Genomic DNA, 25,683 nt, shown 5'->3' on the forward strand with positions numbered 1-25,683 from the left:
CTTCCTTTGGCACTCCTGGCCCGTTGGGACAAGCCACTTCTGGCTACTGTTGCTATTCAGATAAATACCAACAAAATGTGTGGATGGATGTCTTGACAGATACGCACCAGTGCATATCATCACCTAGATGTGATGATTGGCTCTCACATACTACAGAAAAACACACACACACACACGCACGCACGCACGCAATTAACCCTTGCCAGCTTGCTTCCCTACTGCCTGGGCAAAGCAGGTCTGGGCAGGCAGGTTCAGGGAGGCACTGAAAGCGCCTTGCCACTGGAAAGGCCCCCGAGACCACCATTGACGGGGCGGCTGCCAGGAAGACTCGCCGTTTTAGAAGCAGCAGCTGAACCAAAAGCGTTGCCTCCCCAGATTAACTGTTGTGCATGTCTTGAAGTTGCCCAATGGAAACTTTGAGAATCCACCCTGGGGGAAGGAAGCCATCATTTTTGCCTGGGTCAGTCAACGGCATGCCCGTTGTCAGCATCTGAGATGTATGAAGCAGCCTCTGGAGCGGGGGGAGAACTGAAGTGAGGACAGTCCCAGAGTGAAGTGTGCTTGCTGGCCACAGTGAGAATGAGGGAAAAAAGCGCTCATCAAGAAAGCGACAGAGCAGGAACTCCTTCCACACGCAGTATGCAGAGGTTTCTACAACTGCATCTGGATTTGGTGGTGGTGGGAAGATGAGGGAGTGATGGGTCTGCCTCAGCAGCAGGATCCCCCGAGGCACTCGCGTCATTTGGTCCAGACGAGTCTAAGCCTGAAAGCCTCAAGAGCTCACATCCCATTTCCAGGCCCCCTCATCATCCAGCGGCTCCCAGATGCAGGACCCTAGTCCAAGCCACCGAGAAACCATGCGCGCATGCACACAGCAACGATCCCACCAGAAGCCCAACCTGGCTAACCCCTCCTAACATGCAATGCCCTCCCTTCCAGACAGTTGAATTTTGATCCAGCTTCCACGACAAACACCCCTGTGGGAGCCCAAGTCCATCTGCAGCCCCCTGGCAGTGGCTGTTTCGCCCAGTAGTTTGGAGAGAAGTGCAGGGAGGCTCCCCAGTCGTCTTCCATCACAGGGAGAGGAGTTAAGAGGATTTCCACACACTGCAGGGTGGAGCAAGGGCTCTGCCCCAGACCCAGAAGATTTCCCCGCAAAATATGCCTCTGTCATGCTTCCTCCAGCAGTTGAAACAGGTGCAATTCCCCCTCCACTCTCCAGCCCCTGCCTCACCTGAGCTGTGGCCAGATTGCAGGCTGCTAAGCACAACGGCACAGGACCATGACCCAGCTCTATCACAACCAGCGTTCCCTGTAACAGGGATTCCCAGATGTTGACTACAACTCCCAGAACCCCCAACTGCCATGGGCAAAGGCCATGCTGGGAATCACTGCTGCAGGGAACATGGGTCACTGCCAGTGCCCTCAATGCCACTGTGGTGTGTACTGGTTTGGACAGAAACATACCCCACACTGCCAAAGGGGACGCTGCAAATATAGATGTGCACGGATCCGTGGTCTGGCACTGGGGTGGGGGTTCCTTTAAGGGCGGGGGGAGGGTGTACTTACCCCTCCTGCTGCTTCCCCACCACCGCCAGCTCACATTTTTAGGAAGCATTTGGGGTGGCAGGATACCTTCCTGCTGCCCCTTCCTCCTCTTGGCTGCAAAAGGTTTCAGAAAGCCTTTTGCGTGTGTACACAAGTTATAAGCCTTTTGCAGCCGAGAGGGGGAAGGGGCAGCAGGGAGGTATCCTGCCACCCCAAATGCTTCCTAAAAGATGCGAGCTGGCGGGGGGTGGGGAAGCAGCAGGAGGGGTAAGTACACCCTCCCCCCGCCCTTAAAGGAACCCCCACCCCGGCAGTCGAACCTCGAACCGCCCCAAGATCGGACCAGTCCAGAGGCCTGTAGAATGGCCTCCGGACCGGTCCGTGCACATCACTGGATGCAAGCATCTCATTCCAGGCCTTGCTCTGACTTCTGGGCTTGTAGAAAATCGCTGTGGTTGCACACTCTTCCCCGCCCCGCCCCTACACCCTGATCCTCTTAGGGTACAGCTCACACCACTCTGCTGTGCCTACCTATCAGCTGTTTTCCAAGTTCTAGAGGAGAATCCGACTCTTAGGAAGCTGCTGCACAACTCACGAGTGGTCCTCCACTCTGGTTGCTAAGCAACGAAAAGGGTCTTCAATCCATCCTAGGATGGTTAAGCCCAGGGCCAGAGGATGAAGCCAGGTCTTATCTGCCGCTACACACCCTCCGAGGTGTATAAGGATGCAAACTAGCCCTCATGGAAGCCTTTTATCTAGAGAATGTTACAGGGTTCCAGTTCCGGTTTTCCCAGGGTGAAGAAGGTTGTTCTGGCATTGAAGTCAAATGTTAAGGGAACTGAACGCAAGTAGTCAAGAGGGGATTCACAACGTAAGGAAAATGCAAGGTTGCTTTGAGGGTCCCAGAATGAGAGAAATGCAATTGCAAGTTAAGTTAGCCTTGTGAGAGCTTGGCACTTGCACAGTAGTCCATTATGGTCCCCTGTTTAAAAGTACAAACTCTCAGAGTCAGAGAGCAAAGAGACCCCCCCCCCCGCCGCCCTTCCCACCCCCAACTGAATTTCCACCATTAAATACGTAAAGATGCTCCAGTCATTGCAGGAAGACTCAGCGCCTTTCCCAGCTATGGATGTGCAATTAGAAGTGTCATTTGGAACAGTCACCCCATGCTATTGGAGGAGGAGAAAGCTGGGAGAGGAAGGAGAATGGTTCCTCAAGATTGTTCAGTTAAAAGTGCAAATATCCGCCCGACCGTCAAATTCTTCCAGCGCTCTGGTGTCCTTAGCTAACACCCTCTGGAAGGCCCCACACATCCGAACAAGAACACTTTTCTAGGTGATTCCCATCATTACAGGTACCGCTTCGCAACAGCTGGTCTTGCAGTCCGACACGCAGAGCCCGATCCAGATCCCATGTGACGCAACGGATGGGAACCACCGTCCGCGTGGGGGCCCAGCAGGGCTGCCTTCTCCACACCTGCTTGGAGTCTCCATCAAGAGCTACTCCATCGTCAGTTCTGCGGGGTCAGGTTTAAGTTGGGGTGACTTCTCGACTCCAAGCCCCCATGACTGAAGAGCAGCGGCGCCACATCCACTACCGGTGCCCCCAGGGGAGGGATCATGATGCAGCTGTCGCTCCCAGACAGAGAACCGTACCAGCCAGAGCTCTGAGGAGCAGCCAGGCTAAGCAGGAAAAGCAAGGGGTGGGGAAAATGGGTGGGGGCATACAGAAGTTCCTGTGAGAAGAGAGCACCAAAGTACATCACAAGCAAGAGAGAATGGTTTCAAGCCTGGGTCCCCAGAGGTTGTTCGACTACCACTCCCATCATTCCCAGCTGCAGGGACCTTGGGCTGTAGTGGGAGTTGTGGTTCAACCACCTCTGGAGACCCAAGGCTGAGAGCCCCTGAAGCAGAGCGATCAGTGACCCTTGAGAACCGAGCTGTGGACCAGTTCCTTTCAACAGAGGGCCTTCTGCACGCGGGCCCATTGTGGCTGCATTCTCTTAGGGTCTCGAGTGATCGTTTGGGGACGAGGTATTGCTCCCGTCTGCCGACTGTGTGTCCATTAAACAGAAGGCCGGAGGCTGGGAGCTTGATCCCGAGCTGAGCCCCAGGTGGGAAGGAGAACGACACCTGGCCCAGATCCCCTCCCCAGCTTCAGTAGGAGGAAAACTTGGCTTCCCCAGCCGGGGCTTCGCTCACACTCTCCGCCTCCAGCCTTGTTCTTAACTCTCATTAAACAGCAGCCTGTCCGGCGCCCACATCAGGGCAAGAGGCTTCTCCTACTCCAACGCCGCCAATCTTGTGAACTGTCCTCTTGTCTGGTATGCACAACCGAGCGCTATCGGTGGGGTGCACGGATTGGCTACTTGCTGAGTTCTTGCAGGAGATCACACTCGGTTTGCACCGCAGTGGCTGGCGGAAGGTAGGGAAGTATCTGCAGCCTGCCCAGCTGTGTGGCTGTCGGGCGAGCCTCCATGGGCTCCCGTTAGGCAGCAGCTAAACCAGGGGTGGGCAAACCTGGCCCCCCAGCTGTTGTTGAACTACAACTCCCATCATCCCCAGTCATGTGCCATGGGGAAGATGGGAGTTGCAGTTCACCAGCAGCTGGGAGGGCCAAGTTTGCCCACCCCTGAGCTAAACTAAAGCGAGGGCACAACACTCTTCCTCTGAAGGGCTGGAGCTGCCCTATAGAGAATGACCATTTGATCCTCTAGCCTGGGATCATTTCTTATAACTAGCAACAGCTCCCAAGACAGAGAGCAGGATCTGAGGCACTCAGCTGGATCTGCTGGGGGAATCGAACCTAAGGGTTCTGCAGATCATGCAGTGGAATATTTGGAAGGAAGAAGGCCGCTTCTCACACTGAGGTCCCATTTGGGAGAGCAACCAAGAGCTCGGGCCATGCAGTCTCCAACTCAACTCACCGGCTGGTGCTGTGATTGAACAGCTGGATGGTCAAATCCCTGATAGGCTAGGAATATCAGATCTCCAATATATTTGCCACACCTTACGCTCATAAGAACGATTGCTTTCCGTGATCATTGGATTGGACTATTTCACCTATGGTTCACTTTGGTGGCGCTTTATTTCTGTCTGTTGCATATTTATGTTTCCTGTATGTTTGTTGCTGGCCATAGATAAGAACTGAACTCACTGGGTGGGTAAGGGCAGGGGTTCTCAGCCATGGGTCCCCAGATGTTTTTGGGACTACAACTACCAAGGCCACTGTAGCCTTGGGAGTTGTAGTCCCCAAACTTCTGGGGACCCATAGTTGGGAACCCCTGTCCTAGGAGAAGAAGTGTCTATCTGCTTCAGCCCCAAATCAGCAATGTGGCAAGGATAAAGAACGGTCTGACAGGCTTTTGCAGAGAGATTCACCATGATAATCTATGTGCAATATCAATTTGTCAACTGAATAAACTTCCAATAGCAGAAGCAGCAGCACCCCACCAGCTTGCGTGACGTTATCAGAAGCCCCTGGCCAGCCCACCCTACCTTCCTCCTTCGCCTCGCCCTCCACCGAGCCTCGGGAGGTCGTCGTCGCTGTCGTACCGTCTCGGATTGTCAAAGAAGTAGGCCCGTGAGCTGTAACTGTGGCTGTTGATCATTCCAGCAGGCGCCTGAGGAAGGGAGAGGGGCCGTTTATACAGACCGAACTGGATTGGGAGGAGCAGCAATTGGGGCAGTAGAAGTGTGAGGAGGACCTCAACTTAGGCCGAGGAGGGAGAGCATTTTCAGTGGTTCCCCCCAACTGAGATTTCACTTATTAATATTATTATTATTAAAAGGCACATTCAAGTTTGCAAAGTACCTTGAAATCATTTCTGTCTGGTGGAAGTGTAGGAGGAGGAGGCAATCTTTGACTTCCCCTTAATGAATCTGTTGGCTACTTAAACAGTAGCCTAACTTTCCAATGGTAATAGTCATTCCATCTCTAAGAGGTTGCAACCCTCCAAAACTGCCTGCATGAATAAGCATCATGTTGTTTCCAAGATGTCAGTGCATTTAAGTAGGAAAATGCAAAATGCAAGGAGGATTCAGAAGGTGGACGGAAGACATCCTATGCCATTTATTGGAGTCTCCCCACCTCCCGCCCCACTTCTCATCACCCTCCCTTTGGGCTATACACAGACCGCAAGCCCCTCAGCGACAGGGGCCTCTCCTTGTGTTTCCCGAACCCCTCTCCCCTGGACTTTCAAGCTTCCATTTCCATCAGCTTCTCTCCAGGAGCATGTTTGTAACTCAGCCCCAGGTACCAAACTCTGTGCTTGTGCAGCAACCTTGTGGATGGAGGGAGGGGGCGGGCTTGTCTTAACAAGCTGGGGCGCGAAATGAGGCACAGCTGCCTCTCCTTCCTGGAGCTCTGTTTGCTCCCCGCTTTCTCATCCCACCCCAGCATCAACGTGAGCCATGCTGCCTGCAGGCTAACTACGCCGCTCTACCTGACGAATGGCCAGCCTGCAAGCAGCACGGCTCATGTTAGTGCCTGGGTGGGGAGAGAGGAGTGAGCTCTGGGAAGGAGAGGCAGCTGTGCCTCGTTTGGTGTCCCCCCCACCAGCCCCACCGCCGTGGGGGGCGTGGTCTCGCTCCCAAATAGAGCTGTGTGGCCCCGTTCGGGAGTGAGATGCAGGCCAGAGCTGCGTTCGCAGCACGGCCAGGAGCAGCTCTTCCCTGCCCTAAAGGCAGAGCTTTCCATGGTCCAGAGATTTCTTCTGGCTTGCCACCTTCTTCAGTCAAAGAGACCTTGTGGGTTTTGGAAACAATACCAAAAAAAGAGATGAGTTGCACACACCATAAGTAGCAGCTGGAAGCTCTCTAAGCGGTTTACAATGATTTAGCATATTGCCCCCAACATTCTGGGTACTCATTTTACCGACCTCGGAAGGATGGAAGGCTGAGTCAGCCTTGAGCCCCTGGTCAGGATCGAACTTGTAACCTTCTGGTTACAGGGCGGCAGTTTTACCACTGCGCCACCAGGGGCAGGATTTGTGTTTACCACTGCGCCACCAGGGGCTCCTGAATACAGGAGAAGTTGCAGGATCTCTCTTATATTGCATAAATCTGTTTCGTCATAGGGGAGGACGAGGAGCTGCACCTTGCAAGCTGCTTAGGGGTCCAAGGGCAGACCTTCAATGCTCTGGAGCAGCGGGTCCCAATCGGTGGCACTCCAGATGTTGCTGGACTACAACTCCCATCATCCCCAGCCACAATAAATTGTACCTGGAGATGATGGGAGTTGTAGTCCAGCAACATCTGGAGTACCACAGGTTGGGAACCTCTGCTCTGGAAAGATGCAGCTGATTTCAGCTTACCATGGTGCAGAATTGGGTTGTTTTTTAAAAAAATAAAGAAAAGCACCAAATACTAACAGCCTCAAGATTTTCTCAGCAACCTAGTCCTTTGACTTCATGTACCCTCATCAGTGAGCCACCTAATGGTGCAGCAGGAAATGACTTGACTTGCAAGCCAGAGGTTGCTGGATCGAATCCCCGCTGGTATGTGTCTGAGACTATGGGAAACTTCTATATTGGGCAGCAGTGATATAGGAAGATGCTGAAAGGCAACATCTCACACTGCATGGGAGGAAGCAATGGTCAACCTCTCCTGTATTCTACCAAGAAAACCACAGGGCTCTGTGGTCGCCAGGAGTCGACATCGACTTGATCGCACACTTTACCTTTACCCTCATCATTACTCACTAGAGACCAGCTTTGTAGCAAGGCAATCCTGTGATGCCAGAACAACAGAAAAACGTCTTCCAAGGAGGGGCTGCTGGACAACATCCAAGTATAGATTTTGGTACAGGATTGCTTTATTCACACATGCAGAGAACTGGTCAGTTTGTGTATGTTTGTTTTTTTGAATACAACTTGAATTTTAGTTTCCTTTTGAGATATGTTCACTGTTTTGGTTTTTTTTTTTAAACGGAAATAGAGTCAAAGTCGATCCTATTCCACAACACCAGAGCGGTGTAATGATCAAGTGATGGACTAGGACCAGGGAGAGCCAAGCTCAAATCACTCTTCAGCCATGAAACTCACTGGGTGAATCTGGGCTAGTTACTTCTTTCAGCCTAACCTACCTTACAGGGTTGTTGTGAGGGCAAACATAACCACATAAACAGTTCTGAGCTCCCATTCAAGAGCAGGATATAATAGCAAATAAAGAATAAGTACCAAGTTCTGCGACACCCTCTGCGCCCGGAAGAAGAGGACCACAAACATAGTCGGAACAAACTCCCACAGGAAAAGGACCACCCCAAAGACCACATACTCTTCGCTGCCAATGTCTTCCCCTCGAACCTGCAGAAACACAGGAGGCATTTGAGTTTGGAGACTGTGGGTGTAAGGATCCATCTTCCCATAATCTTAAGGATAGGCTACTGTCATGCATTTTGTGTGTGTGTGTGTGTGTGTGTGTGTGTGTGTGTGTAGGTATGTGTGGGGGGCTACCCTTGAAAACCGTTCAAAGGCTGCAAATGGCACAGCAGCCCACCTCCCTCCATGGACCACTTTTAAATTCAAAAGCATGGAACATAGGAAGCTGCCTTATACGGAGCCAGACCATTGGTCCATCTAGTTCAGGACTGTACACAGGCTGGCAGCGGCTTCTCCAAGGTTGTAGGCAGGAGTCTCTCTCAGCCCTATCTTGGAGATGCCGCCAGGGAGGGATCTTGGAGCCTTCGGCATGCAAGCAGGTAGGTGCTCTTCCCAAAGCAGCCCCATCCCCTCGAGGGAATATCTGACAGTGCTCACACCTGTAGTCTCCCATTCAAATGCAAGCCAAGGCAGACCATGCTCAGCAAAGGGGACCATTCATGCTTGCTACCACAAGACCAGCTCTCCTGCCTGAAGGGTTTGAAGCAAATTATGTTTGCACATATGAACAGGCAGAGGGTGAGAGGCAAGCAGGAATGAGGAAGAACAACGGCTGATGGGCTCCAAAAAGATTTGGGGGCAGCAGTGGGTCCTGGGATTCCAGGAGGAGAAAGGTGGTGAAGCCTGAGCACTAGACTTCCTACACCAGGTTTACAGGGAAACTGGAGCATCGCTGGCTCAAGAAGCGCTTGTTACCTTGTCCGAAAGGGTGTCCCAGCCATAGTTGAAGGGACTAGGGACGTGGCCCGGGGAGATTGCCACGGCCACCAAGTTATAGAACGCCCTTGAAGAGTACAAGAGGATGACGACAGAACCCACAAGCAGAGCTTGGCAGACAGACGTCCCCTGGAAAGAGAAACATGCAGACAGCAGTGAATACACCCTGGGCTGGAACACAGACCTCTCCCTCGTAAGTGGCTTTATGCAAACTGCGTGCAAGAGAAATGTCCCAGAACAGCCGCATATTAAAAGCCAGCTTTAAATATTTGAGTGTGGCTGAGTTCATGAAGAATGAGACGCCTCGTGTTCCACCAGCTTCAAGGAGCGGAAGATTCTTCTTGCAAGGCTCGTCAGGGCAATGCACCTGGACAGCCGGGACAGCCTCCTATGATGGGGTGAGGGCAGCCACCGTGAGACATCACCGAGAACAGCTCCTCGTCCTCGCCTCCAGAGCCGTCTGCCGTGTGCTCTGGCCCATCTTTCTGCCCTTATTCCTCCATTATATCCCTGCCTGTCAATTTCACTTTTACTCAGCCAGCTGCCCCTAACTTAGAGGGCAGGGGTGCATGGATGGACCAAGGGTCTGCATTTGTTCGCACACCCCACATAGGAAGCTGCCATATATACTGAGTCAGACCTGGGTCCATCTCGCTCAGTATTGTCTGCACAGACTGGCAGCGGCTTCTCCAAGGTTGAAGGCAGGAATCTCTCTCAGCCCTCTCTTGGAGATGCTGCCAGGGAGAAACCTTGGAACCTTCTGCTCTTCCCAGAGTGGCTCCATCCCCTGAGGGGAATCTCTTCCAGTGCTCACACTTCTAGTCTCCCATTCATATACCACCAAGGCAGACCCTGCTTAGCTAAGGGGACAAGTCATGCTTGCTACCACAAGACCAGCTCTCCTCTCATAAAACATAGGAAGCTGCCATATACTGAGTCAGACCCTTGGTCCATCTAGCTCAGTATTGTCTTCACAGACTGGCAGCAGCTTCTCCAAGGTTTCAGGCAGGAGACTCTCTCAGAGAGATATCTTGGAGATGCTGCCAGGGAGGGAACTTGAAGCCTTCTGCTCTTCCCAGAGCGGCTTCATCCCCTGAAGGGGAATATCTTGCAGTGCTCACACTTCTAATCTCCCATTCAAATGCAACCAGGGCGGACCTTGCTTAGCTATAAGGGGACACATCATGCTTGCTACCGCAGGACCAGCTCTCCTCTACACAATAGCTTCCCCTCCACTTCTCACTTGTGTTTCTCCTTTCTTCCCGCCACCCCCCCCCCCGCACCCAGTGCTGCTGAAATGTAAGGGCAGGGGTGGGCAAACCCAGCCCTCCAGCTGAATTTGTGGCTAGGGATGATGGGAGCGGTGTTCCCTCTAAGGCGTGCGCATGTGCCCTTTTGGATGTCCGCTCAGTTAATTTTGGATCCCGCACAGGTTGAATCAGGAAGGCCCCACTCTGAATGCAGGTGCACACAATGCCTTGATACTGCTGCCCAGAACACAACTCATTTGGCACACAGGTGGGAAAAAACCGAGAGAGACCGCACTGGATGGGAGTCGCAGTTCAACCACAGCTGGAGGCCACGCCTGCCCAGCCCGCCCTAGGGGCACGGAGCTCTGTCTTTCCCCATAAGCGAGCCTTTGGATGTGCATGTGGACTGTGCTACATTTAAATACTGTAGAGTCATGCAAATTGAATGCAGACCTGCTTTATCTCCCCTGATCTCGAACAAGCTGCAGGCTGTTTTTTGCAATCGGATGCTTGCACTGGAGAGCAGGCTGGCGGCAGGCAGCAGGGCCATTCCTCGGAGGGCCCAAAGCTGCCAGCAATAGAATATTCATAAACAGACCAGCTTCTGCGTCATGAGAAGCTCTTCTTCTACCGAGGGAAATTGTTGCAGATGAGCTGGGGCATGAACTCTGCCCTCACCCCCCGTTTCCCTCTCCTGGAGGCAGCACAGCGCAGCGGAGCTAAAGCCCAAACCTATGTCCTTGCTCAGGCACCAAAGCTCTTAGCAGCCCTGCCCTGTCTCAGCCTTGGTTTCCTTTCTGTAGAACAGCAACAAAAAGGACTCCATTCACACGAGTCTCGAAGTTCAGGCTGAAAAGCACCCAGCTCATTACAGAGTCACAGAAGGACAGAGCTGGAAGGTGCAGGAAAGTGCTACAGTACCTCCAGCCTCTGTCAGAAGTGCCCACTGGAGGAGAGCCCACCACAGCGTGGACCAGCCCCTCTTGCAGTTACAAAATCCCTCCTAACGTCTAGGGATGTGCAAACCAGCTCAACGGTTCGGCTCAACGTGGAACTGAACCCCCCTGGCGGTCTGGAGGGAGACGGGGTTTGCAAGCCTTTTGGGGGAATATATATTTAAAAAACCTTAAACCTCCTCTGGGGGGTTGCTTAAGGCGGCGGTGTGTGTGTGTGTCTGTGGAGCTTCCCCCTCCCCCCTGCAGGCCTTAATAATCCAGGCCTCGCAGAGGCCATTTGCGCATGCGTGGTGGCGGCCAAAATGGCCACCACACTGCGCTACGGAGGCCCGAATGGGCACCAAAAGGGCTATAGAACTGGCCACAGCGGTAATTATTACGGCTTGCGGGGGAGGAGGAACCTCCACAGATGACACCACCCCCCCCACACACACATCGCTTTTGGCAACCCCCGGAGGAAGTTTAAGAAATTATTATTTTTTAAATTTTAAACAAAAGGCTCATGAACCCCCCTGGACCGAGCCGAACTGGGGGGGGGGGTTGAGGGGGTACTGGACCAAACTGGCCCTGTTGGGTTCGAGGCCGGTCCAGCCTTGAACCAAACCAGGCCAGCCGGTTCCATGCAAACCCCTACTAATGTCCACATAGGCTTCCTCACCATTTCAACCCATCAGTTCGCTTAGGGCAGGGTTGCACAACTTTGGCCCTCCAGCTGTCAGACTACAACTCCCAAGATCCCAAGATGTTTGTTGTTTGTCCCTGCAAGGGTTAGAAATTGCAAAGGTTAGCTAACTCCAGTGTTTGTTAATTGTCCCTGCCTGGAGGAGGAGGAGGAGTCAGCTAGGGCTGTGGGAGGCCCCACATTCCTTTGACTCACATCCTGTGTCAGTTGGAAGACTACTCTGTGAAGAGCAGACACATCTTGGGGAGGTGAGCAAGCTTTTCTGATCTAGCCCTTCCCCCCTTCAAACCAACTAACAGGAGGAGGGAAGATTTTCAGGGGCTGGTTTCTCTTTAAGGGATAAGTCCTAGTCTCTGTGTGTGGGTTTGTAATTGCAAGGGTTAGAATTTGAAAGGGTTAGATAACTCCAGTGTTTGTTGTTTGTCCCTGCAAGGGTTAGAATTTGCAAGGGTTAGCTAACTCTGGTGTTTGTCCCTGCAAGGGTTAGAATTTGCAAGGGTTAGGTAACTCCGGTGTTTGTTGTTTGTCCCTGCAAGGGTTGGAATTTGCAAGGGTTAGCTAACTCGGATGTTTGTTGTTTGTCCCTGCAAGGGTTAGAAATGTCAAGGGTTAGCTAATTCCAGTGTTTGTTGATTGTCCCTGCCTGGAGGGGGTGGAGTCAGATAGGGCTGTGGGAGGACCCACATTCCTTTGACTCACATCCAGTGTCAGTTGGAAGACTACTCTCTACATATGAGGTGTAGGGCCGAGAGCATAGCGAACAGAGCATAGTGAACAGTACATAGGAGTTTTGCAGGAGTTTAGCGGGAAGTGTGCGGGGGAGCCTGGAACAAGCCCCTGTGATCACAAGGAGCCCGGTGGAGAATAGAACTTAAGTACAAACCCCTTCCTCATATTCTTGGGAAAGGTTGATTGGACAGTAAATACCTGACCATTACAGCTGAGACCTATCCTTCTAAGCTATCTCTAAATACTGTAAACAGCTAACAAAAACAGTATGAAGATAGAAGGCCAGCAGGGGAGGGGGCACTTCCCAGTGTATTGCACAGAGTGTCACATGTATGACTATTTGCTCCATGGGCAGAAGTCATGGTTGTGTGCTCGGTGCAAGGAGCTCCTGGCTCTCAGGGAGCAAGTTCGTTCCCTTAAGACCAAGCTGGCAGATCTGGAGAAGCTCAGAGAGACATGTGGATGAGACCTTCAGGGACATGATAGAGACATCCCACTCCAGGGCTGATAGCTCCTCTGCTGTCAGGGAGAATGAGTGTCTCAGGCAAGGAAGACATCGGTCTGAGGAAGAGGGAAATGCTCCGTTAGAAGGGACCCCTTCCATGGATGATGAGCCCATATCCTCTCTCACAGGGAATACTCCTCCCAGGGGGTGGGGACCTCCTTGTAGTGGGTGATTCGATTATTAGAGGGATAGAGAGATGGGTTTGTGACCCACGTGTTGACCGCACGGTGACTTGCCTGCCTGGTGCAAAGGTTGCGGATATCACACAGCGTCTAGATAGGCTCTTAGACAGTGCTGGGGAGGAGACAGCTCTCGTGGTGCACGTCAGCACCAACGATGTGGGGAAATGTAGTCGGGAGGTCCTGGAAACCAAATTTAGGCGGATAGGTAGCATATTGAAGTCCAGGACCCACAAGGTAGTATTCTCAGAAATGCAACCTGTTCCATGCACAGGTGCAGTGAGACAGGCAGAGCTGAGGGGTTTCAATGTGTGGATGAGACATTGGTGCTGGGAGGAGGGCTTTAGATTTGTTAGGCACTGGGATACATTTTGGGGTAAGCAAGGCCTGTACAAAATGAATGGGCTGCACTTGAACCAAGATGGAACCAGACTGCTGGCACTTAAAATCAAAAAGGTTGCAGAGCAGCTTTTAAAATGACACCTGGGTAACAGCCAATGGGAGCTGGGCAGTATCCAGTTCGGCAAAAACCATCCTTTAAAGTGCGAGGGTGCAAAGGATTCAGACAGAACAGAAGGGGACAGAGCAGTACCGCATAAAGAGCAGACGGGAGACTGTGCCAGCTGGTCAAAGAGTCAAAAGAAAGATAGCGTACATCAGGTGAGAGATTCAGCGTATAGGTGCTTATATGCCAACTAGTAATTTTAAGCCCGTTAAAATAACGGGCACTAGTAGAGTCTGCAGCTCTGTGTTTGTTTGTTTTTGTGCTTAGTGCAAACTTTTGTTTTGGGCTGTTGGGCCACTTCTGCCGCCGCCGTCGCCGCTTCTCCTATTCTCTCACCCGGGCTGGCCCCGCCCCGTCCTCTCTCCCCTTCCCATGGCCAGGCCGGACCTGTCGCTGCCGTTTCTCTCCCTCATGGGACCGGGCTGGTCCCGCCGCCGCCGCCGTCTATGGTTCTCCTTCGCCCAGGCTGGATCCGGCCCCTCCCCATGGCCTGGCGCTCCCCTTCCCGCGGCTGATCCGGAGGAGGAGGAAGAGGAGGAGCAGGAGGTGTTGGAGCAGTTGGAGCAGCTGGCCGTCTGGCTGATGCGAAGCCTGAGGGGATGGGAGGCGACGGTGGCTGCCGTACAGCTCTTACTGGTCTGTGTGAGGCCGCCACAGAGTCTGGCTGGGGCTGTCGCTCTTGGAGCTGGGCTCTGGTGTGGAAGAGGAGGAGGGCGGCAGGTTCCAGGGCGGGCGGCGGGGGTGTGGCCGCACAATATAGGTCTGAGGCGGCGGCAGGCGGGTTTGGAGATGGCGGCTTGCAGGGATGAATGTGGGCTGCCAGCTGTTTGGGACTTGGTGGCAGTTAGTTTTTTCTCCTCCCCCCGTTCATCGGCGGCGGCTCTGTCGCCGCCTCGCCCGGCTTCTTCCGTTGCCTCCTTCCCCATGCGGCGGCGTCTTGCCTGGCTTCCCCCGCCGGCTCGGGCCCGGCTTCTTCCGTTGCCTCCTCCTCCATTTCAGCGGCAGGGCCGGTCCCACTGCTGCCGCCTCTGCCCTCCCCAGTCCCCGCTTCTCCTCCACCCGGACAGGAGCCAACATGGCTGCCTGGTGCCTGCGGCCGTATCTCCCTTGGACATTCTGGGCATGCGCTCCGCGCATGCCCAGAACAGCCGAGGGAGACACAGGGGCAGAGACACGGGCGCACACCCAAGGCTTTTATTACAGAGGATGCCAGAAGCCTCTGAGCCAAAATGAGTGAGCTGGAGTGCTTGGTGGCTAACACAGAAATAGATATAGTGGGCATAACAGAAACATGGTGGAACAGTGAGAACCGGTGGGACACTGTTATCCCTGGATATAAACTCTATAGAAAGGACAGGGAGGGGTGCCTTGAAGGTGGAGTAGCACTGTATGTTAAAGAAGGCATAGAGTTGAACAACCTAGAAAACCTGGGTGGACTGGAGTCCTCCACAGAAACCCTGTGGGTGACAATACAAGGCCTGAAACGGAATGTGCTACTGGGGACATGCTATCGCCCTCCTGATCAAAACGCTGACAGTGACTGGGAGTTGCAGCAGGAAATCAGGGAGGCATCAAGGATAGGCAGGGCTGTAATAATGGGTGACGTCAATTACCCACACATAGACTGGGTAAATTCACAGTCAGGTCATGACAAAGAGGTCAAATTTCTAGATACGCTAAATGACTGTGCCCTAGAACAGTTGGTCTTGGAACTGACCAGAGAGAAGGCAACCTTGGACTTAATTCTGAGTGGCACCCAGGATCTAGTGCAGGATGTCAGTGTCATCGACCCTTTAGGGAACAGTGACCATAGTGGCATCAAATTCAGCATACATGTGGGGAGAGAATCACCAAGGAAGTCTAACACAGACATTTTGAATTTCAGAAGAGGAAACTTCTCTAAAATGAGGAGTATGGTGAAAAGGAAGCTGAAAGGGAAAATCAGGAGAGTCATTTCGCTCCAGAGTGCATGGAGTTTACTCAAAACCACAATACTAGAAGCCCAGTTAGATTGTATACCCCAAAAGAGGAAAGGTACCACTAAGTCCAAAAAGATGCCAGCATGGTTAACGGGTACTGTCAAGCAAGCCATAAAAGGGAAGAAGACTTCCTTCCGAAATTGGAAGGCCTGTCCAAATGAAGAGAACAGAAAGGAACACAAACTCTGGCAAAAGAAATGCATGGCAACAATAAGGGAGGCGAAAAGAGAGTTTGAGGAACATTTAGCCAAAAGTATCAAGGGGAATAACAAAAATGTCTTTACGTACATCAGAAGCAGGAAACCTGCCAGGGAGCAGTTGGACAATGAGGGAGTGAAAGGGATTATTAAGGAGGATATGGAGGTTGCAGAGAAGCTGAATGAGTTCTTTGCATCTGTCTTCACGGCAGAGGATACTGAGCATATACCTGTTCCTGAACCAGGCTTTTTAGGGATGGAGGCTGGAGAGCTGAGTCAGATAGAAGTGACGAGGGATGATGTTCTAAACTGTCTGGAAAAATTGAAAACTAACAAATCACCAGGGCCGGATGGCATCCATCCAAGAGTCCTCAAATGTGAAATTGTTGACCTCCTTGCTAAAATATATAACTTATCCCTGCAATCAGGTTCTGTACCAGAGGACTGGAGAGTAGCAAATGTAACACTGATTTTCAAAAAGGGATCCAGGGTGATCCAGGAAACTACGGGCCGGTTAGCTTAACATCCGTTCCAGGCAAATTGATGGAAAGCATCCTCAAGGATAAAATTGTAAAGCACCTAGAAGAACAGGCCCTGCTGGGAGTGAGCCAGCATGGCTTCCGCAAAGGTAAATCTTGCCTCACCAACCTTTTGGACTTTGAGGGTGTCAACGAGTGTGTGGATCAAGGTGATCCAGTTGACATAGTCTACCTGGACTTCCAAAAAGCTTTTGACAAAGTTCCTCAACAAAGACTCCTGAGGAAACATAGCAGTCATGGGATAAGGGGACAAGTACATGTGTGGATTGCTAACTGGTTGAAGGACAGGAAACAGAGGGTAGGTATAAATGGAGAGTTTTCGCAATGGAGGGAAGTGAGAACTGGGGTCCCCCAGGGATCTGTACTGGGACCAGTGCTTTTTAATTGATTCATAAATGATCTAGAAGCAGGGGTAAGCAGCGAGGTGGCCAAATTTGCAGATGATACCAAACTCTTTCGGGTAGTGAAGTCCATAACTGATTGTGAAGAGCTCCAAAAGGATCTCTCCAAACTGGATGAGTTGGTGACAAAGTGGCAAATGCGGTTCAGTGTTGGCAAGTGTAACGTGATGCACATTGGGACGAAAAACCCCAACATCAAGTATATGCTGATGGGATCTGAGCCGTCGGTGACTGACCAGGAGAGGGATCTTGGGATTGTGGTGGACAGCTCGTCAACTCAATGTTGACATGTTTGAGTTGACAGCTCGTCAACTCAAAAAGGTCAACTCAATGTGCGGCAGCTATAAAAAGGCCCTATTCCGTGCTAGGGATCATTAGGAAGGGGACTGAAAATAAAACGGCTAACATTATAATGCCCTTATACAAAACTACGGTGCAGCCACACCTGGAGTACTGCGTACAATTCTGGTCACCACATCTAAGAAAGGACATAGTAGAACCTGAAAAGATGCAGAAGAGGGCAACCAAGATGATCAAGGGCCTAGAGCACCTTTCTTATGAGGCAAGGCTATAACACCTGGGGCTATTTAGTTTAGAAAAAAGGCAACTGCGGGGAGACATGATAGAGTTCTATAAAATCATGCATGGTGTGGAGAAAGTGGAGAGAGAGAAATTCTTCTCCCTCTCCCATAACACTAGAACCAGGGGTTATCCCATGAAATTGATTGCCAGGAAATCTAGGACCAATGAACGGAAGTACTTTTTCACATAACGCATAATCAACTTGTGGAACTCTCTGCCACGAGATGTTGTGACAGCCAACAACCTGGATGGCTTGAAGAGGGGTTTGGATAGTTTCATGGAGGAGAGGTCTATTGACAGCTACTAGTTGGAGGGCTGTAGGCCACCTCCAGCCTCGGGGGCGGTGTGCCTCTGGGTACCAGTTGTGGGGGAGTAACAGCAGGAGGGAGGGCATGCCCTGAACTCCTGCCTGTGGCTTCCAGCAGCATCTGGTGGGCCACTGTGCGAAACGGGATGCTGGACTAGATGGGCTTCCTTGGGCCTGATCCAGCAGGGCTGTTCTTATGTTCTTATCCCTCACTATGGGCTCCAGCCACAGTGGCCAGTAGTGAGGGATATTGGGAGTTGTAGTTTGACAGCTGGAGAGTCAAAGTTGTGCAGCCCTGCCTTAGGGGGTGGTGCCACAGCTCAGTGGAAGGGCATCTGCAGGCAGGAAGTTCCCAGTTCCCTCCATGGCAGCATCTACAAGAGAGGGCCGGGAGAGACTCCTGCCTGCAACCTTGGAGAAGCCGCTGCCAGTCTGTGAAGACAATACTGAGTGAAGCAAACCAAGGGTCTGACTCGGTAGAAGGCAGCTTCCTATGTTCCTCCTTTCAGGAGCAACAGAGAATATGTCTGCTCCTTCTTTGCGACAGCCTTGCAGGAATTTGAAGACAGCCATCATATTTCACATTCAACACAACATATATTATTAACAGCCAGCCACACTCCCTTTTGCTTACACTTGCCTGGAGCCAAAGGGGCCAGCTAGTCCCCAGCCCCCAGCCCTGCCTTCCAATTAAGGGCTTCTTCAGAGATCCTCTTCCAGAGGTAGGGGGTATTTGGAGGTCAGGATTCTCTTGCGAGGCACAGTGGCCTAGTACCTCTCAGGCATCCTGAGCTCACAGGCCATTAATCAGGGCAGTTCTGAAATATACCAGATCAAGAAATAAAGGGACATAGGAAGCTGCCATATACTGAGTCAGACCATGGGTCCATCTCGCTCAGTATTGTCTGCACAGACTGGCAGCGGCTTCTCCAAGGTTGCAGGCAGGAGTCTCTCTCAGCCCTGTCTTGGGGATGCTGCCAGGGAGGGAACCTGGGACCTTCTGCATGCACAGGTAGAGAGGCTTGTCTCAATCCAGGCAATTCAGTTTTCATAAGTCATTATGATAAAAATGAAGGATCAGAAGAAGCAGAAACTGTGACAGTGATATAGTACTTCTAAATGTAACATACCAAACTTGATCAATGCTATGAGCAAAGCAGGTTACACATAATAAATGCTGCCCATGCAGATAGGGAGGAGGAGCCTGTGAGAGCAGTAGCACCATGGGAATTGGGCAGTGGGGGTTCCCTATGCAGATAGGGAGGAGGAGCCTGTGGCACCATGGGGATTGGGCAGTGGGGGTTCCCTATGCAGATAGGGAGGAGGAGCCTGTGGCACCATGGGGATTGGGCAGTGGGGGTTCCCTATGCAGATAGGGAGGAGGAGCCTATGATGGTTATGGTCAGTTGGAATGTAACTGTTACTGGTTGGAAGATGTTCTGGATTGTAGAGGAGAGGAACATATCTATCTAATTCTCCTAAACCCATCGCTAATCTCATGTGTGGCAGCTCTCGCGAGAGTTTGCAAGCAGCTGCCTGGGGAATACGACAGGGACGAGGAGACAATGGCGGTGGCAGCTGGTCGGCCAGAGGAGGTGGCGGAGGGCTGACCTGGCCGGCAGGAGGAAGCAGCCACTACCGGGAGTGGGCTGGAGGAGGTGGTGGGCAGCTGGAAGCGGGAGGAAAGCGGGCTGGCTTGCCGGCCCTCCAGAAAGCACAGCGCTGGGGTGGGGAGAAGTGGGCGGGGGGGAGTGGCCGGCCGGCGGGGGGAGCAGCAGCAGTGGGTGGGCCAGCAGGAGGTGCAGATGCCCTGCGCCTGCCCCAGCTTGTGTGTGTATATATCTATATCTATAAAAAGGAGAGTGGGCAGGGGTCTGCGAAGAGAGGGGTCCTGAGGGAGGAAAGAGCCCCTTCAGGAGAAGGAGGCTGCCGTTGTGTGAATCAGAGGAGGAAACAAGATGGACAAGAGCTGTTAACTCGGGAAGGGGAGGGAGAGGGGGAGAGAGCAAGAAGAAAAGAAGGGAGGGGAAGAAAGATGGAGGGAAAGAGCGCATGGAGGAGAGAGAAAAGGGAGGGGAAGAGAGACAGAAGGGAGGGTGAGGGACGGGCCTGAGCCCAGCAGCAGCAGCCTGAGGGGAGCGAGCGGCCATGGCGGCGGCGGCAGCGAGGAAGGGTCCGGTCAACCACTACTGCTGCTCCTGTAGGGAGGAGCAGGAGCCGGTCTCGGGTGAGGAGGTCTCTGGGGATAGGAGGCTGCAGCTTGGCCAAGAGGCGCCAGCAACGCTGCAGCCGCAGCCCAGAGTGGGGGTGAGGGGGGTGGAAGCAACCGGATGGAGGAGCAGGAGTGCGGCTCAGGGGAGGGTGGGGAGATCTCTGAGGGGAGGGGGGCTGTGGCAGGGGGGTGAGGGAGCAATCCAGTACTAGCGCGCAGATGCTCTGTGTGGGTTAAGCTAGTTTCCTTTAGAACAGACAAACCAGAAAAAAAATCCGGTTTTCTTCATGACTTGGAAATTTCTGGAAATTTCACACACCCCCACCCTGCTCTGCTCCTCCACCACAAGGGCACCACCCCTGGGCCTCTGAGCCACCCACTTCCCTCACCTCACTGGGAGATGCTGCTGATGGCTCAGGAAGCAAGGGAGCTGGCACTGACCCGGCCTCTCATGTCAGGGGAAATTTATTTTATTTATTTTATTTATTTTTACATTTCTATACCGCCTTTCGTTAAAAGAAAACCCCAAGGCGGTTTACAAAAATTAAAACATACAATAAAAGCAATAAAAACATCAAGCAATAAAAACATCAAGCTAAAAACATATAAAACAAGCATAAAAACAAGACAACAGATAACAGATAAAAACACAGAGAAGCCGCAGTAAAAACGATTATGTAAAAGCCTGGGTAAAAAGCCAAGTCTTTAAAAGCTTTCTAAAAGCCGTGATGGAGTCCAAGGAACGAATGGCCACCGGGAGAGCATTCCAGAGTCTAGGGGCAGCAACAGAGAAGGCCCTGTCCCGAGTGCACGACAGCCTGGCCTCCCTCATTGTCGGCACCCGGAGCAGGGCCCCCTCAGATGTCCTTGTCAAGCAGGCAGCAACCCTTGGGAGCAGGCGGTCCCTCAAATACCCCAGGCCCAAACCATTTAGGGCTTTAAAGGTCAAAACCAGCACCTTGAATTGGACCCGGAAACAAACCGGCAGCCAGTGCAGCTCTTTCAAAATGGGGGTGATATGTTCCCAATGGGCAGCTCTGGATAACACCCTCGCTGCCATGTTTTGCACTAGCTGCAGTTTCCGGATACTCTTCAAGGGCAGCCCCACATAGAGCGCGTTGCAGTAATCCAGCCGTGACGTGACTAAGGCGTGGGTAACCGTGGCCAGATCTGCCGTGGCCAGAAATCCCCTGCCTCCCCCTCCTGGCAGAATTTATTGATTGATTGAATTTCTATGCCGCCTGATATAGAAATCTCTAGGCGGTGTACAAATTCAAACATAATATAGGATATAAAACATTTAAAATTCATTAAAGAAGATAACAATCACAATAGGTAAAAACACATTTTAAAAAATTTGAAAATAGATTTCAGTTTTAAGCTGGGGAAAATAGGTATGTCTTCAGGATCCTCCTAAAAAAACAAACAGAGAAGGAGGTGCTCTTATTTCAGCAGGGAGCGTGTTCCAAAGCCCTGGGGCAGCCACAAAGAAGGCCCGGTCCCGAGTCGTCAAAAGAGTTGGCGGCAACCATAACCAGACCTCTCCAGAGGATCTTAGCAGATGACAGGGTTCACGACAGAGAAGGCGCTCTCTTAAGTACCCTGGGCCTACGCCAGCAGTGCTCTTATTATTGATCCAACGGAGCAGCAATTTTTCAGAATGACAATCTTCCCCAAATGGGATCCCAGCAGAAGGGAACAACAACAACAACAGAGACCCACTCTTGGCTCCCCAGCTCCAGATTCTTCAGCCTTTGAGTGTTAGGTTTTCAAAAAAGCAGCAGAGGGGTAAGAACAAAGTGCGTGCTGGGCCTTGAGTTCATGAAGAGCTCGCTGTACAGGCAGGTGTCTCTCTCAGCCCCACCTGGAGATGCTGCAACCTGGGACCTTCCGATTGCAGAGCAGATGCTCTTCCACTGAGCTACGGCCCCATCCCCTAAGTGGCCTATCTTACAGCACTCACATGTAGTCACCCACCCAAATGAGGCACCCTGATTAACAAAGGGGACTGTTCATGCTTGCTGTCACAAGATCAGCTCTCCTCCCCACAGCAGAAGTTCGCTGGTAAAGTGGCATCAACAAGCTCTCAAATAAAACCAAAGAATGTGTCAGAAAAGCAAAATGCGAAGCAGTGTGTCCTTCACACTAATCAAATCAATACCGCGCATCATGGAATGCTGTATAAGTTATACAGAGTAAGCAACTCGATTAAGACCGTCACATGGAGAAGAATGAACTATATTGAGTGCCAGTGAGCATCTGTTCTGTGTTATATTTGAAAGTGATATGTTTTTAAAAAATACATCAAGTTGATATTCTGTGGACATCTGACATTAACATTTAAAACAAGTTGTTCTATTAAGAACTCATCTGCCTACTTTCCTTTCACAACTGGACTAAATTTGGTCCAAACTGGTTAGGCAGTTCACAGTTCACAAGTTAGCCCGCTTAAAAGTGTATGCATCCACCATCTTGAATTGGGGTGGATGACATCATCACAAACTACATCACTGACATGTCCCTACAACTGCACCCGATTTGGTTCATATTGGTCCAGGCATTGCAAAGTTGATGGTGGGGGCGAGGGCAGATACATGGATGGAATGCCGGGTGATCTCATAAGCCTACTGGAAAGTAGGCTAAAAATGGATCAGATCTGAATTGGCAAGCTTCTAAATCAGTTCAGTTGTGTTCCCAGTGATGTTATCAGTGGCACAAAGGACAGAGCCTAGAGGGCAGCTACAAACACCTTCATCGGCAATGATCAGGCCATCTCCACCCAAGTTACCTAAGGGGGCAGAAAGTCTGACCTATGCCAGGAGGGCTGTTGCAGACTCAGAAGTCTCTGAATATTCTCTGTCATCCCCAAGAGCCTTCTGGGCTCTTTAAGCTTTTCAGCCCTATTTCAGGGTCTACAGTTACCTTCATAGGAGACACAGAACCTCCTCCCCAAGTCCAGTGGGTAGATTTGGACCCGTTCTGGATCAGCTTCGCCACTAAAGCCAAATACTGTTGCTCACACACCTCCAGGGCCTCTTTGCAACCTGAAAGCCTAGAAACTTGCTCTCTGTTTAGAAAGGCAACACCTCAGTGTGAAGTTCAGGACTCCAAGGACAGACAGAGTGTTGATCATGAGCTACTACTGGTTCACCGGGCTACTTGAAATGCATCCTAAACCATTAGACTTCCACACCCAGCTGCTGCCCGATCACCTCCCTTGCCCGTTCTGACCTAGGAGCTGTCTATCTGACATTTTTCCCCTCCTTTCACCACTCTGGGAAGCTTGTCTGTCTTTCTCTGAAAAAGGATTTCCCTAACTTCATCCTCTTTCTTGCTACCATTCAAAAATCCCTTCACAAAACATTTCAAACCTCTGTGAAAAACATTTTAAACGAACAGTTTTCTAAAACCTCTTTTTCAGAAGTCTCTGAAGAATCCTGCACTTTATAGACCTGTTTCAGACCCACTCCCACCCCCACAAATACCATATTTGCCTAAAGTGATTGGAAGGCAGAACTTACAGATATTTTAAAAGAAACCTGTGCCCCTTACCTTAGACTCTAGGTAAACATTGGCTGAAGACATTTTGGACAGTTTACACATGCAGCATGCGAGGGAGACCGCACAGAGAATGAAGAGGCTGTCGTTGATGAGAGCCCGGGTGAAGACCGTCCATCTCAGCTGGTCCTCTGGCACATCGTCACGGGCCAGCAGCGCACAAGTTAAGTTCACAAATATGAAGAGAAGACTAGTGAATATGGAGCCCATGTAGAGGAGGGCTCTGGAATCAGAAACAAAGATGGAATTAAGCAGGGCATTTCAGAGACACTGTTCTTGGCTACCATCTTTCCTGCTGCCTTTTAAAAATTGAGCATGTTCAAGTTCATAACTGCCAAGAGTGCATCACAAGTTGCCTAGTCCACTTGCTGCCTTTTCATCTAGAGAAGTCTTTATAGGAACACAGGAAGCTGCCTTATACTGAGTCAGACCCTTGGTCCATCTAGTTCAGTATTGTCTACACTGACTGGCAGCAGCTTCTCCAAGGTTTCAGACAAGAGTCTGCCCAGCTCTGCCTGGAGATGCTGCCAGGAAGTGAACCTGGGACCTTCTGCAAGCAAGTGGATGCTCTACCACCAAGCTACGGCCCCATCCCACAAGGGACGCAACCATCTTACAGCAGACAAGAGCTCACATGTAGTCACCCATCCAAGTGCAAAGATGAATCCTGCTTAGCAGAGGGGACAATTTAGGTGCACTACTACTGCAAGACCAGTCCTCACTCCCTTTAACAGAAAGACAGCCAGTAACACAGAACCACAATTGGGAGATTCTAAAATAGGGAAACAGGAGCTACTCTTGTAGTAGGCTTTTAAACCCAAACAAGTTCAAGACCCATCAGTATTGTGGAGAATCTAGCTTAAGAGAAAAGTGCATCAACACTGATTTTCAAAGTGAGCACAGTTGCCTCTGGTTCTTAATATTAAAATACCACAACAGGAAGAAGCCACCTTTCTATCTTTAAAAAAAAAAAATTTAATGAAAGGAATGAGCTGGTGCACATGTCCAGAATTAGTTACCTAGAATTACTAGGTGCTGTACAAAGGAGCTAAGAGTCGCTAAGAGTTCATACCGACTTGATGGCACTTAATCAATCAATACAAAGGAGCTATACCACTTATGAAGTTACAGACTTTCTAGCTGTTCTACAGCTTTACTATCAATCAACTGAGGCACATTTTAACCAACAGTTAGAGCTTGTTGATTAAAGTGTACAGCTCCAGAGGTTATACTTACTTGTACTTATTGAATTCAGCTGCACACTTGACTTTGAAGATAACCTATTAAAAGAAAGAAAGTCTTTAGTAGTAGTAGTAGCAGCAGCAGCTTTAAAATTCCACCATATTGAGAGGGTTGAGGATAGATCACAAGAATTTTAATATCGACGCGCAGAAGCATGAAAACACGACACAAACACAGGAACAGCCTCTGCTGGATCAGCCCATCTGCAACAAGGGCCAGTCAAGGAAGCTCGCCAGCCGAGCAACAGAGAACCATCCTGTTGTCCTCATTATCTGGCATTCACAGGAATAATACTGCTGAATATAGGAGGATCCATTAAGCTGTCACTCAGAATAGCCATCGACAGACTTTCTCTTTTTAAAGCCCTTTGAGAGAGAGGGCATGATACCTCCTTAATGTAGGAATCCCATGCCTGGAGTATGCACCACCTAAGATCAAAGTCTAATGGGTGGGTGTTGTAGGCTCACCTCTATGGACTCATCCGGGACAATACTAGCATACTGAAAACAGTGACTCCTGCCTGCTTGTTGTCGGCCAATTCCTCCAAGATCAGCCTTGCAAGGGAGAGCCTGAAAGATCTCAAAATCAAAACCTAACTGCTGCCAATTGACCTTTGTGGCTGCAATCCAACTGAGGCGGGGGTGGCCTTAGCTTCCAAGGCTCTCCAGCTGCTGCTGGACTACAACTCCCCTCATCCCCAGCTGCAATAAAACCTCAGGCTGGCCACCCCTGAAATTCTGAAGTAAGGCATACACATGCAAAAGCAAAAAGCAATTTATTATTATTATTTTAAAAGGAGAACCAGACACACTTCCCCTTTCCATGCAAGCCACTTCCACGGAAGACACAAGCTGCTGTATTTAGTCTTAAATTTTTGGTTAGAGTATTGGACTAGGACCGGGGAGACCAGAGTTCAAATCCCCATTCAGCCATGAAACTCAGTGGGTGACTCTGGGCCAGTCCTGTATCTCTCAACATAACCTACCTTGCAGAGTTCTTGTGAGGATAAACATAACCATGTACACCGCTCTGAGCTCCTTGGAGGAAGAGCGGGATATAAATGTAAAAATAATATTAATAATTTTAATAAATATATTCAGCATATGCTAGAGGTGTTAAAAAGCTTCTCACCGACTTCTCCTTACAAACCTTTCCTCACACATCCATACTGGTTTCTAGTTTCATTGCAACTGTTCCCATGTGTTTTGGAGATCAT

The 25,683-nt window shown here is 50.9% G+C and overlaps 1 protein-coding gene across 1 annotated transcript in view; it reads right to left on the reverse strand.

The window, feature by feature from the left end:
• Nucleotides 1–2,284: 2,284 nt before the first annotated feature.
• GPR137C (G protein-coupled receptor 137C) overlaps nucleotides 2,285–25,683 on the reverse strand; it is a 45,119-nt gene continuing 21,720 nt past the window's right edge. The window contains exons 2-7 of the mRNA XM_053276754.1: nucleotides 24,462–24,505; nucleotides 23,220–23,448; nucleotides 8,624–8,773; nucleotides 7,727–7,852; nucleotides 5,046–5,170; nucleotides 2,285–3,230 (exon numbers count right to left, since the gene is read on the reverse strand). Coding sequence (XP_053132729.1) covers nucleotides 3,059–3,230; nucleotides 5,046–5,170; nucleotides 7,727–7,852; nucleotides 8,624–8,773; nucleotides 23,220–23,448; nucleotides 24,462–24,505 — 846 coding nt within the window. The 3' untranslated portion in view covers nucleotides 2,285–3,058. The remainder of the gene's footprint in view (nucleotides 3,231–5,045; nucleotides 5,171–7,726; nucleotides 7,853–8,623; nucleotides 8,774–23,219; nucleotides 23,449–24,461; nucleotides 24,506–25,683) is intronic.

This window comes from Hemicordylus capensis, chromosome 1 (genome assembly GCF_027244095.1).
Source record: "Hemicordylus capensis ecotype Gifberg chromosome 1, rHemCap1.1.pri, whole genome shotgun sequence".
In the NCBI taxonomy this organism is placed as follows: domain Eukaryota; kingdom Metazoa; phylum Chordata; class Lepidosauria; order Squamata; family Cordylidae; genus Hemicordylus; species Hemicordylus capensis.